This window comes from Clavelina lepadiformis, chromosome 8 (assembly GCF_947623445.1).
Source record: "Clavelina lepadiformis chromosome 8, kaClaLepa1.1, whole genome shotgun sequence".
Classification (NCBI taxonomy): domain Eukaryota; kingdom Metazoa; phylum Chordata; class Ascidiacea; order Aplousobranchia; family Clavelinidae; genus Clavelina; species Clavelina lepadiformis.
In genome coordinates, this window is record NC_135247.1 from 6,386,660 (window position 1) to 6,403,732 (window position 17,073).

At 36.6% G+C, this 17,073-nt stretch overlaps 2 protein-coding genes and 1 long non-coding RNA gene across 5 annotated transcripts; all 3 read left to right on the forward strand.

Annotated features, from left to right (window-relative positions):
* Positions 1-76: 76 nt before the first annotated feature.
* LOC143468353 (5'-nucleotidase domain-containing protein 3-like) lies at positions 77-5,139 on the forward strand. Its single transcript, XM_076965513.1, has 2 exons — positions 77-1,996; positions 3,690-5,139. The coding sequence occupies exons 1-2, from the start codon at positions 704-706 to the stop codon at positions 4,026-4,028; spliced, it is 1,632 nt and encodes a 543-aa protein (XP_076821628.1). The 5' UTR covers positions 77-703; the 3' UTR covers positions 4,029-5,139.
* A 1,364-nt stretch (positions 5,140-6,503) lies between these two features.
* LOC143469247 (uncharacterized) lies at positions 6,504-7,845 on the forward strand. The gene is made up of 3 exons (XR_013119089.1): positions 6,504-6,694; positions 6,778-7,034; positions 7,200-7,845. It is a non-coding gene; the product is annotated as an uncharacterized LOC143469247 (long non-coding RNA).
* Positions 7,846-9,245: 1,400 nt separating this feature from the next.
* On the forward strand, positions 9,246-16,586 carry LOC143468258 (sterol regulatory element-binding protein 1-like). Of its 3 annotated transcripts, none has more exons than XM_076965353.1 (20): positions 9,246-9,545; positions 10,766-10,998; positions 11,113-11,223; positions 11,688-11,807; positions 11,896-12,120; positions 12,195-12,280; positions 12,464-12,550; positions 12,671-12,852; positions 12,924-13,105; positions 13,180-13,348; positions 13,470-13,690; positions 13,809-14,046; positions 14,179-14,348; positions 14,431-14,611; positions 14,707-14,895; positions 15,021-15,174; positions 15,280-15,481; positions 15,796-15,966; positions 16,095-16,197; positions 16,266-16,586. In XM_076965353.1, the coding sequence occupies exons 1-20, from the start codon at positions 9,359-9,361 to the stop codon at positions 16,496-16,498; spliced, it is 3,444 nt and encodes a 1,147-aa protein (XP_076821468.1). In that variant the 5' UTR covers positions 9,246-9,358; the 3' UTR covers positions 16,499-16,586. The 3 variants fall into 3 exon arrangements, with proteins under 3 accessions (XP_076821468.1, XP_076821470.1, XP_076821469.1); XM_076965355.1 differs by having other exon boundaries at positions 13,183-13,348; XM_076965354.1 differs by having other exon boundaries at positions 12,198-12,280.
* The last annotated feature ends 487 nt before the right edge of the window (positions 16,587-17,073 follow it).

Consider the following 17,073-nt stretch of genomic DNA (forward strand, 5'->3'; position numbering starts at 1 on the left):
TACATAATTGATTGCACGAATAAATGCTTTAATAATAGATGATGATAATACTGGTGTCATGACTGACAATACACAATAAGTAACATACACACTAAGTCTTTTAAGAAAGTTACTAAACTCACAGGTTATATGCACAAACATCACAGTGACAGCTGGAGGTGTATCAGCACAGAATTTAAACTTTTGCAACAAGTTACGATCAAACATTCGACGCACATGCTAGTTTTTTAAATGTGACGCCTTCAATTTCTTCATGGCTAAAAATGTAATAACTATAAGTACAATTTTGTTTACTGTAGTACAGTCTTTTTGTTCGATCATTATTTGATGCCGTTGTAACGACTTGTTTGCCACTAAACTTTTTAAACATACCACAAACGCAAAGTATATCCAGTTCAGTAATACTCCTAAATAACTCTCTTAACAGTAATTGAAGTGTGAGTTGGCCATACCTCTTTGGGTGTATATAGCGATTGTGCTATCACTAGGCCTACATTGCAAAATGACTATATAATGGTAGGATCTAGCCTATAATTTTATGTACTTTTTATGTATTATTTTGGTTTACAAAGGAATTGCATAGGTTAATTATTTCCCAACTGAACTTGCTAAATTTTCCACCGATTATGGACCGCTGGTCTAATGTAACGTATATATCTAACTAATGCTTGTGAGTTAAAAAAAATTTTCCATTTTCAGAAAAATGGTTACGCAGTTGTTTAAAACAGTTCGTTGGCCATTGTTTTATAAGCACTTGAAGCTGCATAAAAATGGGCAGAATTACCCCTTTGGGAAGACATATTTAAGTGATGTTTCAAGTTGCAGTAACAAAGAGTTTATGTTGACAAGATATAATGATCTGAAGAAGTTAATTGAAAATGATCATGAGCAAGTTTGCAATGTTGACCCAAAAGCAGTGTTTGCTATTAATCAAATAAACTTGGGTGAAGTGAAGGTATATGGCTTTGACTATGACTATACATTGGCGCAATATGCAGACATAATGCAAGACTTCATTTACGAAGCTGCTACCAAGATCTTAGTACAGAAGCATCATTTTCCCAGAGACTTACTTAACTTGGCATACATTCCTAAGTTTTGCATCAGAGGACTGCATTATGATATTCAACGAAGCCTTCTAATGAAAGTGGATATTTGTAACATGATACAATTGGGCACTGTTTATAAAGGATTACGAAAGTTAGAAGATGACGAAGTCAAAATGGTGTTTAGTGGCTCTCGCCATATACCTAAAACTATAATTGACCAGTCTTATGCTGGTGGTGATAACCTTCGCCAACTGATGGATATTTTCTCAATGCCAGAAATTATGCTTCTGGCCAACGCTGTGCATTATTTCACTGAAAGGAACATTGTGTATGATCCAAGAATATTGTTTGAAAGTGTACAGGATTCGGTAAGATCTGTGCACACATCTGGTTTGCTTTATGGCGAAGTTCAAGATAAAATCAGCAAGTATTTGGTTAGGAACAGTTTGACAGACCTCTTTAATTACCTCACATCCTCTGGAAAGAAATTGTTTCTTATTACTAACAGCAACTTCAGCTTTGTAAACTGTGGCATGGAACACTTGATTGGAAGCGGTTGGCAGGATGCATTTGATATTGTAATTGTTCAAGCAAAAAAGCCACGTTTTTTTCAGGAAAAGTTGAGACCTTTTAAAAGAGTAATCCTTGACAATTCTCCAGATATGCAAATCTCTTGGGACAGGGTACATGAGTTCAAGAAAGGAGAAGTTTACTGTGAAGGCTGCATAGAAGAGCTGATGAAGCTATCAGGGTGGGCTGGAAATGAAGTCCTGTATTTTGGTGACCAAATTTATGCTGATCTTTCTGATTTAACATATGCTTACGGTTGGAGAACTGGTGCTGTTATTCCAGAATTAGAAGAAGAAATAGCCATAATGAATACAAAGTTATTCGGCAAGTCTGTCATATGGCTTCAAACGCTTGAACGTCTATTGGAGCGAATGCAAGTATGCTATTATTACCTATATATATATTTAGATTTTAAGAAGATGTCATTATAGATTCAAACATTAATGCCATACATCAACACTAGGGTTATTAAATAATTGGAATTCTGAAAGCTAATATGTTGAGGTTAATGATAGACAATGTTGCTGAACCCATTCTTCAATAATTGATATACACGATAGTATAGACCAGTGATGGGCAAACTGCGGCTCGCCGGCATGTTTTTTGTAGCTCTGCTAGTCGAATCGTAAAATTCCAAAAAAGTTGTAAAGGTTACCAAGAGTACCGTTTATGAACATTTCTCTCTTTTTCTTTTCTTTATTTAGGCCAGCATTTCGTTTATGACGTAACACTAAACAAAGAATCCGAAGAGTTAGTTAACAGCAAGTCATTTCATTTCATTGCAAAGACAGTAAGCTTTAGCTCAGTTTAGTCTACTTAAATACACTGCAAAATGAAAACGATGACATGTAATGCCAGCAAAAAACGAAAAAGTGAAGATGAAAACAGAGATTTTAAATCTAGAGTGAGAAGAAAACTATGTGTTTACTAGTCAAGGAAATAAACCTCTGTGTCTAATCTGCCATACAAAACTGAGCCAAAACAAAGGCTTATTTTTTGTACTGAAATAATTTTGAAGCTCTCTGGTACTTGTATTTTCTGCAAATTGCTCTTCCATTGAATACATTTGCCCACCCCTGGTACAGACCAACTGGTGCAAACTATTAAAAATGACATACCCAATATCCTTGCAAAAACAACAATAAAGAAGCCATTGATTTACTAGGAATCATGAATAAAACATGACATAGCCAAGCTTGGGGATAAAGTTTTCGCCTAATTTCTTTAAAATAACTGTGGCTAAGCTCAACTTTGATTTGTTCGTGCAGTTCACATCTCACTAAAATTCTTCTTCTTTCGTATGAGGTCGGCTCAAGTATATTCAGCTACCAATTGCAGCCATTTCTTCCCTTCTTCGTGAGGGGTCTTCAGGTCCTCTTAGCCTATGGGTGGGTGTAGGACACGACAGTCGAAGATGATGTGTTCTGCTGTTTGTGATTCTGCACCGCAAATGCATGATGGTGATGTTTTGAGGCCCCAGCGGTGCATGCATTCGCCAAAACGGCCTACTCCAGTTCTGAGGCGGTTCAGGGTTGTCCAGACCTTTCGAGGAAGGTCTGCGCCAGCGTATGAGTATTGAAAACGTACAATAAAACGTTTAAGCACACCATATTAGAAAATAGAAATATATTAACCATTTTTCATGATAACCTGATGTGAGGAGCCTAATCTTTGAAAGTAGAAAAATCAGTTTTGATAATTTGATTATATTAGTTATTTATATGAAAAGCTGAAAACCGGTCAAAAGCATTTTTTTAAACTTATTTTGCGACACTGAAATAATCCAAACCACATTGTAAGGATTTTAATTTTATAATTTAGGCATTTTAGTTGTTTTGATACTAATTCCTAGAACTAATCCCAACTTCCAAATTATCCTGAAAGAGTCTGAACTATAGACAATTTTTGACATGTTATCTCTATCTGTTTTATAGATAATTCTTCCAGTATAGGTGTATCTATACATAATTTTGTGTTTATGAGAACAAGATTAGTTTTACTTTGTTGTATTTTGTTTTGTCTTTTTACTTTATTTTTTTTAGAAATCGTTTGCACAAATTTTACTTGCAGATTTATCGGGATGCTGAAAGTCAGCAGGTTCTGCGTGATTGGTTGAATGAACGTGATGATTTGAAGGTCATCGTGAAAGAGATATTCAATCCACACTTTGGTTCTGTCTTCCGATCTCATTTGTCAGCATCCTTCTTTACAGGAAGACTTTGTAGAATTGCTGACATTTATACATCACGTGTTACAAATTTGTTGCATTATTATCCAAATCATTTCTTTTTTCCAGTGCGTGGAACGCTAGCTCACGAACATATCATTAGTCTTGCTTATCAGCATGATGGTTTTGACTACGCTATTGAACGTGCATTGAGAGACAAACGTACAGGTGTTCCAAAGTAAAACGTCATATTATGAATGTTAAATTTTATCGTTTTCAAGTTTTCCTTTTAGTTTCAGTACTTGTTGGTACATCTTGTTATTAGTTTTGTTTCTCTGGAAACGACTCATATTTTTTAACTGACTACTCATTTCAGTTTCATTTTGATGAGTTTTTTTATTTCAACAGTTTCCAAAAGTACTACTTTTAATTCACTTGCAGTAATACATGTTAACTTAAATTTATCGTTTCAAAAGCACCAACGACTTAAGAACAGAACTGTTTGCCTTTAGATAATATCCTTATATTAAGTGTTATTATTCTGGTAGTGTAAAATTATATTAAGATATTTATGAAAATTTCTAAATAATGTATAGTCTGTAGAATATCCTAGTGATATTTGTTGGCTTGCTCATATCAGCTTTTACTGTCAAAAACATCTTAAATATACTTCCCTGTATTCTTAACGTAATATTATTTTTGGGATATATCATTTTGAGTCTTATGCATTGTCATGCAATTGTGTATTTTTACCTACAGAACTGCCGATGGATCGGCACATCTGACTGCTTTCGATCATTAACATGGTCGTGATGCATACTGTCATATCACTGTGTTATCAAGCATGCCAAAATTGTAGGCCGAAAGAGATTTGTTGAGTTTTATTTAACTTTATACTTACGTGTTTATCAAGGTTAGAAAAATTGCATTGATTGCCTGTTCTTTGGTCAAAGCATTCTTGCCTAATTTTGGTGCTATATACTGTACATCCTTACATCAATCCGCTGTACGGCACAATTCCAGGTTAACTGTTGTACCTTATCGCTTTACTTGTTTTGTGTGTACCACATAACAGTTTTTGCACCACTACGGTTGTTAAGCATGCTGATTGGTTTATTATTAGACTATATCAGGTAATCTGTATCAAAATGTTGCTTGCTCTCATTGGGTGTATTCACCGTGTTAGTTTCTAAATCATTTCACCACTTTAGCAGGAAAACTTGCTCAAGCGTTTATTTACGTCATTGGTCTGGTAACTGACCGAGAATTATGGGTTAAAATATTGCACAGCCATTTACTAAATACTGCGTTGTGAACTTGCAAGCCTCACGTCCATAAAAGTTTATAGTATTAGTATAGCATAAATTTTTGCACACATTTCCAGAGTAGTAAACAAGACAGCAAACTCAAGTCGCACATCGAGTAATATTCTTTTTGAAGCTCAATTGAGTCTTGGTAGAAGCAACTCGACTCATTTGCTAAATAAGAGTCGATTCAATCTAAGCCAAACAGAAAGCAAGAATATCATTTCTGTAAAGTTGTCAACCATAAACCTTTAGCATTGTTACAAAATTTTCTTCACTTGGCAACTCCGTATATCGTATATACCCGTTCGTAGACAAATAATTTCATTTTAAGTTAACACTTTAATGTGGTTGGACCAAAGAGTAGAGATTTGTTTTACGGTTCTAGGTCGATTCAACCCACAGACGATTCAACCCCCGGACGATTCATGTATCGATTCTAAATATAGACTGTTGAGCAACATACTAGAAATTTAGCAAAAAATAGGCCTACCTTGCTTTAATAAAAATATGTTATTTCGTCAAATAATATAATTCTTTGATTCCAATTAAGGAAGAAACAATAAAAAATTGCATTGGCAGGTAGGCCTAAGTCCCCTAATCTGAAGCCGCACTTCAAAATTCTGAAACTAGTAATAGCCTATTTATCTGATTTATTAAACAATCAAAATATTTTAATATGATTTATATGGAATGTGTTGGTTAAACATTTAAAATATAAGAAACTTTTTTTACACGTTTGGAGAAATATTGTTTTTGAATATTCTGTCTGCATTTTGTTTTATATTAAATGGTAGCGACGAAAATAAGTTCGAAGTTAATCAATCTGGATTAATTTGTGTCCGCCTGCTATGGTTGTGAGATGCTGTTATGAAATGACGTGGCTATGGGCTACATCTCACTCCATGTGGTGTTGCAGGCTGCGTGAACAATTCGGCATAGCACTTGCTATCAGCAGAGCGGACAACGAAAATGATAAAATATTTATTAGCAAAACTATTGTAAACGACGAAAACCTAATTGAACTGATAATTATAAAGTACTAAAATGCTATCAATGAAAGAATTTAAATTAAACGAGTAAACGAAAACTTAAATTGGTTTAACTATAAAAGATTATGTTGTCTGAACCGTGTTAATCAAATTCTAAAGTAAAATAAAAAACAGGAAATAGTTTAGCACTCTTAAGATTGACTTTATATTTTTCTACACGAGCTTTCGCAAGCATAAGCATGCTTCTTTAGGTGTACTGTAAAATGGCAAAAAAATATTTCAAAATTGCTCGATAAAGGTCTGCTTGGAAACAACAATCGCAATTGTGACGTAATATCTACATGCATCCAAGCAATCACAAAATACTTAACAACGTAACAAGATAAAAAAATAAATTGGTAAATGAAAGGAAAACGGGAAGAAAGCCGTATTAAAGTCAAATAATGAATATTTATTTATAAAGTCCCATAAAACCGGCATCTCTGTTAAGGCCGTCGTTAATGCAAATAAAGAAGTGAATGGCGCGCTGTTCCTCAATTCTGCGATCAAGACGGTTATTAGAAATTAATTTTCGTAATACGGTGATGCGTGAGTCGTTGATGTTATGGCCCGGTGAGTTGAAATGTTGAGCTAATGGTTTATAGTTATGTTCATGACGGATATCACTTTTGTGACCCGTGAATCGTTTCCTCAAGGCTGATCCTGTTTCTCCCACGTAAACTGCCTTGGGGCAGCGTTGACAACAGATGACATAGATGACGTTGGTGCTGTTGCATTGAAATCTCCCACTGATGCGATGCGTAAACCCATTTGGGCCGACAACACGGTCAGTTGTGTAGATGTAAGGACACAGTTGACATCTGGTGTGTTGGCAGAGGAATGTTCCCACTTCTTCAGATGTGTCGGGTAATTTGCTCGACGTCAGGAAATTTCTGAGGTTGGGAGGTTGTCGGTAAGCTATTAGAGGTTTGTTTGGAAAGATAGCATTGAGTGTAGGATCAACATTGAGAATGTCCTGTAGATCTTTAGCTATACGCTTTATGGGTCTCAGTTGTGGTGAGAATGTCATGACGAGTGGAGTCCTATACGACTCTATACGTTTTTACATATTTTCAAGATAAAAGACTGGAACCAGTTACTAGATTGAAACGTCACCACTAGCGCCACTCAAGTCTTCAGCTTCGGACCAAGAGGGGTCTCCAGTTTCAGCACTACCATCTATTGGACCGCATTTGCATCTTTTTCGTACATCATTGTCGATGTTCCAAAGAAGTTTTCATCTTGCAACGAGCAGTATTGTCATCACATTTTCCAAAGATTAATTATCATTAGTGGGCATTCACGCTGTTCAAGCTCGGGCTAATCAACAACGCCCTTCCTTAGTGCTATGGCCATCAGAAACAGGGCTCTTGCCCAGGATGGGGTTTCTTTTCCCATCCACTGATGTACAGCATTGAAGCAATTTTCATTCATCAGTTGCTTGAACACACCACCTGCTCGTTTGCTTAATTTTCACTTTTTCAACTAATGTTTTATGGATTTAAGTAGTTATAGGTTTAGTGGCCGTGCTAGTTGTTACCAGCAAATATCAACGTTATTTCTCTGGAGCACATTTTAAGCCTTTTCGGCTTTGTTACTTTTTCTTGTTCATTGGCGCGTGTTAGTAACGACTGGCTTGATTTTTCGTCCCTACTGCGCTTTTGGCGAAAAATAAAATGATTGATTGATGAGACCTAATGGCTTTTCGATGCTTGACATTTACACCTTATAGCTTCATCAATGCAAAGAACTTCGGGTTTCAACCGTTATATTGCGTTCTCTAGGAAGAACCTGTTCTCCTCCATTTCATTAGAGTCAGCTTGCTTGATTGCGCCCGACTTGACCGCTGTATTTACAATCAGACCACTTAGAAACTTGTAACGCTATAAGTCTTCAATCAATTCACCACAGTGATTTGTGTGTGTCGCATTTTGATATGATTTTCATGTTTCTAGGTATGTATAATTTATTAATTTTCTACACTTCACAACTGTTTTTTTTTACGTATTTTCTCTGTTTGGTACTAGCAGCTTTCCACATTAACTGAAATTCATTCCGGGGAAGCCCATAAACAGTTTCCCCCTAATGATATATGACGCAATTTATTCTGTTTTTTGTGCGATGACGTAAAATCACGCCACAATCGAAGGTGCTTCTTGATTGGTTGAAACCATGGTGGCCTCATACGCCGCATCACACATTTGACTGAATATCAACAACAGCAAGGTGCAGTCTGATGTACCAAGAAGAGCTGCTGAGCTGAGGAGTTTCATTAATTGTTTCAAAGATTAATTTTCTAACAGTGGACTGGTGGACGGTAGCAGGGTTTTGGCTGAACGAACCCTGACGTCCCTGCGTAGCTTAACTTTGTAAAAGTTTAGCGATTATGGCTGGTCTAATTAATGTCTACAGGCAGACAGGTTTAAAACTTGGACTAGCTTAAAATACTACGTTTGCCACTGCAGGCATAATAACACAAGATGCAAAGCACACAGATTGGAATCGGCAAACTTTGTCCGCCGAAGATTTATGCCAGCAGTCAAAATAGTTTACGCCAACATAAATATTGCATCAAAATTGTTAATTTGAAAATCTCTCCACTTAAAATGTATGTACATCATCCACCATGTATGTAAATCAAAAATTTACAAACACAAAAATCCTCTGGCGTGAAAACTGCATTTGGTTTTTCGCCATAGATCTTTGTCGGAAAGGCCCTAGATTCCAGCCTGGTAAAGCATCACTGGTGAAATATAGAAAGTTGAACGCCAATGTATAATAAATGAACAAACTTGAATTGAGGCTTCAGTGCACGCCATCACGTCAAAGTTTTCATGCATGATTATTGGTTGAAAACTGCAGTAGTTTCCAGTTGGGTCCCCGGTAAAGTCCACCCCACCAATAATAACAATTCTGCAAACAGACATGGTCCAGGCCGAAAGGTATGCCACTAACGTGGTATGAGCTGTGACATTCAGACATCTATGTTGCCTGCAGGTTATTTTACACCAATTCAATTGGCCTATAGCTATGGAAATTTAAATGCCAGCACGCCAAATTTTTATCCAAGTGCTGAAATCTTTGTAAAACATTTTTTCTGTAAACTTGTATGTTCAAAAATTATTCCTTTCTCAATTTAGGATATATTCTGTACTGCTGGAGGCACACACAAGACTATAGTTATAGGTTGCATACTGTAGTGCTTTTATCAAAAGTTTGTAGGCTATCCATCCGAAGATGGACTTAGCCTCGTATGTACTGGGAAGAGGTAATGATGATGACTTAAGTGCTAATTATGGCATGAGTGGTCTTGATCATACATCATCATTCGTGGATGCTATCTCTGAGGACATGACTGGTATTCCTGGAGGAAGTAATGTGGGAGACGATTTTATGGAAAATACGTTTATGGCTGATATTGATGGTTGGCTTACTTTGTATTATTTTTAATAAAGATTAAATATTCCTTAGAATTTTTTAAAGAAATGTTTGCCTCATTACATTCAGGATTTCCGGCTGTTATGTATAAAAGACCATTTTTTGGCTCTGTATTTCCCAAGTTGGAAAAATCTGCCAACTGTAAAGCCGCTAATTACCTGCTACTCTATCACAATTATGTTTTGTGTAACTACTACTTCCTGGTGGGGTACTAGACTGCTAAGCTAGTGGGTCATAAGTACATTGTACTACTGTAAAAATCGCTTATACTGACTGCGGCTACACAATAACTGTGGAGATTGGACTTAGTCGCATAACTAACATTGTGCAGTAGTAATAGACAGCTAATCTATGTGAATTTGATACAGTAGTACAAGAAACAGACAGTTGTTTTGAAAATAATTCTCTAATATAGTAATAACAATATATTTCTTGTAATTGGTTTGGAAAAAAAATTTAACGTTCAGCAAATCCCCAATAAAAATAAAATCAATACAGAACATAAGGTTAGAAGCGACATTGACTGAATAGAATTTGCATTAACTGAAATAAATATATACTTTGGCCTAACAGTAAAAATATCATAGTCTAATGTCAACATCGAAATCAGACTCAACCAAGATTTCCAGTGCAAGCTCTTTTACTCGATAAAAAACAGCAAACAAGGTGTCAGAATAAATCTAACACATGTGCAGTACTAATGCTCATTGTTAAGTTGAAGAGTGTGCTACTGTGCTTTTGTCAGGTGAAACATGAAACATCTCTATCGTTAAATTTAACACAATTTTTGAAAAAAAAAGCTTAGTGGAGTTACAGTTGCTTACATATTTCAATATATGTAATACATAAAATTAAGCCATAGATTTTATTTCATTATTTTTTTGTCTTATAGACTATTATGTAAGAGAACTGTATTTGGTTTGGTTTGTATCGGCATGCGTAGGAACTTTGATAATATAAAACATACATATATATAAAGGAACCTTGTATATACTGTACTTGTAGCCACATAAGTGTAAAATTGCTTGGGCCTTCTATTAAAACTTGAAACAGTTGGCAACCCTAGGCGATAGTATTCCTGATATATGTGCAAATATAAATTTTGAATTTGACTTTCAAGTTATTTAATTTTACTAACTTTATATATATATATACATATAATTATTTTGTTTTTCAAACGTAGTTAAATAAAGTTTACTATTACAGAAATTCTACAAGGAATGTCGTACGAAAAACAGCCGGAAGAACTGTCCAATTCTGTTGTTGCAAATTCTGTTGGACAACAGTCACTGAATGATTTGTTAAATGCCCCCCCACTATCAGCATCAACCTCTAAAAGTGTTGCTCGAAGAAGTCCGTTGTCTACCGGACTAAATGAAAATACAACATTTCCACCACCGCCCAATTCACCACCTGACATAAAACCGATCGTAGAGCAGGTTGATTTAGTTGTTAAACTTTAATTCTGCGTAAAGTTGTTCTTTCCTTTTCAATTATTCACTTTTCAATTTTAAGGATATAAATTATGTTGGTCTGTTACTTACTTTTTACAGACATTAGTTATACCCACTGCTGCAGTTTCTCCCATTCAAAATGTACTTCCAACAAAGTTGGAGCCAAGTCCTTCAATAGGACAAACTTCCACACAGCCAACAAGACTTCAGGTTTCCTAACTTGTATATTTTTTAATCAATTGTTTATGAAGAATTTGGCAAAATGTAAAAATACATGTTTCTGGGTGATAGATAATTAAATCATTTTTACAGTATCATACATAGTACTACTACTTTCTCATATTAACTAATAACTATAAAACTTACTTGGTTACTCTGCTGCAAATTCAGCTCATGCCAACCTAACCAGAGTGTTTTTATCCCGTGTCAACCACTAATCCAGCCAATTAAATTTTTTGTCAAAGTTGGCTAGAATAGAATTTTGAATTTTGAGAAATTAACTAGAATTTTGTCAAAGTTGGCTAGAATAGAATTTTGAATTTTGAGAAATTAACTAGAATTTTGTCAAAGTTGGCATTGAATTGATGTGGACTGAATTAACTAGCATGTATTGACTAGCAGCTCACAATAACTATAAAATGTAAACAAACAACTTCATTATTTTACCTTTTTAGGCATTGCTCATGACCCCCTCTGTACCCCAGGTCAGCTCCGTTAACCTAATTCCAGAATTGCTTACCAATTTGCAACAAAGCATATCTTCAGCTCAAGTCACTGTTGCACAGACTGTGCCTGTAGGTATCATGTTTCATGCAGCTAATACTATCCATTTAGTTAATCTCACTATTCTTTTTTAATGTCCAAATCATATTGGCTTTGTAGGTGATTGCTACCCCACCTTTATCACCACAACAGCAACAGCAAAAAGTTAACAATGTGGATTGGGTAACAGCACTGCGGCAAAATCCTCACCTTCGTGAGCAAGTGCAGCGACAGATTGTGCAGAATCAAGTCGTGGAAAATGTACATAGTTTAACTCCAGTTGGCAACCTATCACCAGTGCCATCACCTCCAATCGAGGATAATGCTTCTTCGCCGTTGCAAACTGTAAGTATGCAATTATACAACTGAAAGTAGTGTACATCTTATAGTTACAAGCATGTTTACAGGCTATTATTTAGCAGGGAGTGCAGAGTGTTTTTAATGGAAGTGCTGTTATAACTCAAGTTCCATTGTTGGTGGATGGGCGAAAATACCCCATACAAAGGTAAACCTTGCAGCATCAACCGATTGCCGTTAAGAATTTTAGAGGGAATTGAATGGTACTTTTTTGCGTATTCAGTGTTTCACCTATTTTCAAATTTGACCTTTACTTTATGTATGAAAGATACATATTACATATTATGTTAACATGGTTTAGTGATTTTGCATTTTCACACTTTTCGTATAGACTGCCATCTACTACAATACCTAAACCAGAACCGAAACCACAGCCAGCTAAACGATCATCGCATAATGCTATTGAAAAACGATACAGGTTGTGGCACTGTGATTGCCAAAATGCACATAATATTTTCATATTTTTGGTGCTGTTTTGTATGAGAAATACATGCTGTGTGTATTATCTGTATTTACATTATTAGGTTTTATTTTGTAGATCATCTATTAATGACAAGATAATTGAACTGAAGGACTTGTTGATTGGTTCTGATTCTAAGTTGAATAAAGCTGCAGTACTGAAGAAGGCGATTGATTACATCAAATTCCTGACTAACGCCAATCGCAGACTAAAGATGGAAAACCAACTGTTGAAGAAGCACTTGACATCAAATGAAAAACGTAATATTTTCTCACATCTCCTTTTTTCTTTGTTGTGAAATGTATTCACTAATGTTAACAGTTTTCAATAGTAACCGTGCGAGATTTGGTGAAGAATGACATAAGTGTATTGGATGAAACTGTGTTTGATCCCCACATGGAATGTCTTCCAACCCCACCTCATTCCGATCCAGATTCCCCGCAATCTTCTTCGATGCAAGATCTGGACAGTCCACAGATGATAGATGAATTTATCACAGCAAATGAAGTTGAGGTGGCAATTTTGTTTTTATGTTTATTGTTAATACTTGAAATGTAAAATGCAAGGTAATGTTTAATTTGACACAGCAGACTGCCTCTCAAGCAAATACAACCATCACTCAAGGCATTGACAGAAATCGTGTTCTTCTAAGCGTCTTTATGTTCACCTGCTTATTTTTCAACCCTGCAAACTCAATCATCAGTGCTCTCACACCTAGCGTGGGCAATCTTGAAGGAAGTGAACATATTTCTGGACGTAAGTTAGCAATTTGAATTAAATTTTCTCTTGTATCTAACCTGCTACTGGGTTGATGAAACCTAGCACTGTTATCCAACTTTCTTCGGTTATTTTCATGATATCAAACTTGTTTATCCAGGTCGGACAATACTTGGCATTGACATTGAAACTTTATCACCTTCATATGGTTGGTGGGATTGGGTTTTTCCAACTTTGCTTACTTGGTTCATCAACGGCTTTATTTCACTTGCTGTTTTATGGCGGTTGCTTGTTTCGTGGGAACCGGTTACAAAAGCACACTCTAAGTCCTCGGCAAGCCATTGGCATCACAGGAAGTTGGCAGAAATATGCATAGACAAGGTGATTTGTAATATTTAGAAATATTGTTGAAGTTCAAGTTTGTGTAAGGAGTAAATGAATGAATTACAATGTGTTCTGCATTATATACTGATGTAAAAGTTTTGTTCTGCACAAACAGGGAGATTTTGCTTCAGCAAATAGCCATTTGCGACGGAGCTTAGTAGCAGTTGGTAGACCCCTCCCTACATCCCGTTTTGATCAATGGTGTTCTGTGGTTTGGAATATGTTCCGCCTTGTGCTTGGAATCGTTAAGCTTGGCCCTTGGCTTGCACGAAGAAAGTGCAATTTATCAGTACGAAATTCAGCTCGTGATGCTGCACAGGTTTATCACAGACTTGACCAACTGCAATTGACAGGTATGGTAGATGCATGAGGTAATTCTTGATGTAAAGCCAAAGCACTTCCAGCCACAAAAATTAATACACAAATCATTTTCTTCTGCCCAACATTGGTGTTTTTTTTGTAAGTGGTTGATTTTTCTTATCCAGGCAAAATTTCTTCATCAAGGGTGATGGGAATTGTTTACTCTCTAAATGCAATAAACATGTGCGAGGTGGCAGGATGGAACACCACACCACCTGATGTTGCTGCCAGAATCTATGCCACTGCAGCGCTACGTTTCAAGCAAGATACTCCCGCTATACTACATTTCATCTTTGTAAGTTTACGTTTTTGCAAGTGTTGTTTTGAGCATAAATCACTGTGATTGTTTTTACAAATCTAACTTCTGTTCATTGCAGAGATATTTTCTGATCCAGTCTCGCAGTGTCATCAATGCCCATACTGACTGCGTTGAGAATTTAAGATGGATTTGCAATTCAAGAGGACACAGATTCATTGTGGATGAAAGTTGGACTTTTGATGGGATAGTGACTGATCAGCGAGATAATATGTTTGAGTTTTCTCACATATCTGATCCCAGTAAGCGGTGCAAGACAATTCATGTTTTTCATAAAGTGCAGCAGATAATTATTTGTTCATAATGGGATTTTCATTTTGCTAACCCCTTTTTACAGCGGATCCTCTTGCTCATGTTGCTTTCCACTTCCGCAAGCATCTCCTGCGGTCTGCGCTTTACTCCCTCATCAACCCAGTAACGATGAATGACGATGATGTCATTGTCCCATCACTAATGAGAAAGAAATGGTCGAACCCATTTTATGTGGCACAGGAACAGCTACAATTGTTTGATGAGGCAAATGAAGGTAACCATTGCTGCAGGAATCAATTGAACTTGTAATCTTACAATATGTTCTTACATCAGTGGTTGATGATGTTAACACGAAGTCACTTTTTTGAGTGCATTGTATCGGGCTCTGTCTGATCACAGATTTTGAGGTCGTTGAAGAGGAAGATATGGCAGAGAGCAAATTCTGGTGGGCTGCTGCAATGATCTCTTCTCGATGGTTGGTTTGCGACAATGACGGTGCATCTGACCTCTTTCAGTATATTGAAAGACCATCAAAGTCACTAGCAACGTCCAAGTAGGGATGCATTTGTTATAGAGTCACCATGACTTGATTGTCCAATCATTATGGATTCAAAACGTGGGAAACTTAAGGTATAAAATAGATATCGCTGATTTGCAGGAATCCATTGCCAAGAGCGCTGATGTGGTCACTTGTAGCCAGAAGAGACTTTTTGCTTCTCCAAGAGGAATTGAAAGATGATCCAAGATTCACTGATCAACTTGCTGCGTCCTTCAGCATCATTTTGCAGAGATGCAACCAGGCGTCTCGGTTGCTGAAAGACAGCCTTATGTGTCCGCAAAACAACGAGCTCACTGCTCTTGTACGTTTTTTCTTGCTTTGTTTTGGCAAAAGTTATTAGTTTTTTTAGATAGTTTTTTAATTGGTTTTCCAGTCTGCATATTCTTCTTGCTGCTGTCGAAAGTGCATTGTAGTTGCATTGCACGTGGCTTAGTGTGACGCGCAATGTTATTGCAGTGCAACATCGACTACATGCACATACTGCGGAAAGAGCTGTAATTAATACTGAAGGATATAACCATTGCATAGTACTACATGCGCAGTCAGCGTGTTCAGTTTGTTAAATTTACTACGATAACAGCCCGTTCTCAATAGAAATTTCTTTGGATATTGCAGGCTTTCCAAGCGACAGCTTGTGAGTGGCTGCTCACAACGCGTGCTGAACTGTGGGAATGCACGGGAGGCTCAATTGAACAGAGAGCTCCACTTGACCAGATTTCAGGGTTTGATGCTAACATTCACTTGATGCGAATGATCGCTCATGAACTGCCGTCAATGTCATGTAAAGTGAGTTGACTGCACTGATGCATGATTTTTTGCTATTACAATTAGTATTTGTTTGGGATAAGGCTAACACGTACCTTTCTCAGCATTCATTTACTTAGTCTTTTCAATCCAATTGGGTTCCTCCACAGGTGCATTTACATGAAGCGACACTACGCATGATGGCTGGAGCAAACCCCATCAAGACCTATCACATACTGGAAAGAAGTTTGCGCAAAAGACGAACTCCTAAATGTGAGTGCTGAATCCACTTCGAACTGTTCGAAGCTACTGGTGGTTGATCAAGAAAAATTTGTTTTCAGCTGAAGATGAGGAATCAAGTTCTCCTGAAGTTGGAGAAAGAGAAAGAGTGTCAGCTCTTGCACTTGCAACGCGACATCTGCCCTCATCCATGTTCTCTGCTCCTGGACAGAGGATTGGAATGATCAAGGATGCAATCCTCTCCATGGATAAGCTCGGTGACAAGAAAGGAGCTGATGAATGCCGAAGGATGCTGCTAAAACTTGGAGACTCTTCCTCTGTTTCTGCACGATGAGAAGCAACGGACGTTTTAATTTTTCATGTACATTGTTATATTTTTGGCGTTTTTTGTATTTACTTGCAAGTAAAAATGATTTCCTTTACATCTGATGTAAATTTTTTGTGAAAGAGATTACAAAATACTCTCTTAACGACAAAAAGAATGGTAACAGATTGTTGTGGTCGTGGTTCAAAACGGTGTCCAGTTGAGTCGTAATCCTAGATCGCCCCTCAAATTGTTTTTTTATTTAAATCTAAACTTTCAATCTACAATATTTAATATTAACATCACACATTATTCGAACATTCTAACAGAATCTTGAAAAACATTTGTGATACTAACGTATAGTCAAACAAGCTTAGTTTTCATTGAATGTTTGATCTTTCAAACTAATTTAACTGGTGCTAGAATATAAATGCATTGTCATTATCATCTGCATTGTGTGTAAATTTAGCAAGCAACCGTTTATGAATCGGTATTAAAGAATTACAAAGTTGGGCTACACAATTTTTGCAGGGCCTAAATTTTCCTTCAGCCCCAAGCCCCTATTGCGCTCTACACGGCTGTCTTCGCAACCCCGTCTCCTGTTT

What these genes read in the sequence shown, in the direction of transcription:
- LOC143468353 (XM_076965513.1), top strand. Translation starts at nt 704, where the DNA reads ATGGTTACGCAGTTGTTTAAAACAGTTCGTTGGCCATTGTTTTATAAG. An exon ending in GTCTATTGGAGCGAATGCAA is followed by an intron (nt 1,997 to 3,689) that starts GTATGCTATTAT and finishes TTTTACTTGCAG; the next exon opens with ATTTATCGGGATGCTGAAAG.
- LOC143468258 (XM_076965353.1), top strand. Translation starts at nt 9,359, where the DNA reads ATGGACTTAGCCTCGTATGTACTGGGAAGAGGTAATGATGATGACTTA. An exon ending in CTTGACATCAAATGAAAAAC is followed by an intron (nt 12,853 to 12,923) that starts GTAATATTTTCT and finishes AGTTTTCAATAG; the next exon opens with TAACCGTGCGAGATTTGGTG. An exon ending in CTATACTACATTTCATCTTT is followed by an intron (nt 14,349 to 14,430) that starts GTAAGTTTACGT and finishes TGTTCATTGCAG; the next exon opens with AGATATTTTCTGATCCAGTC.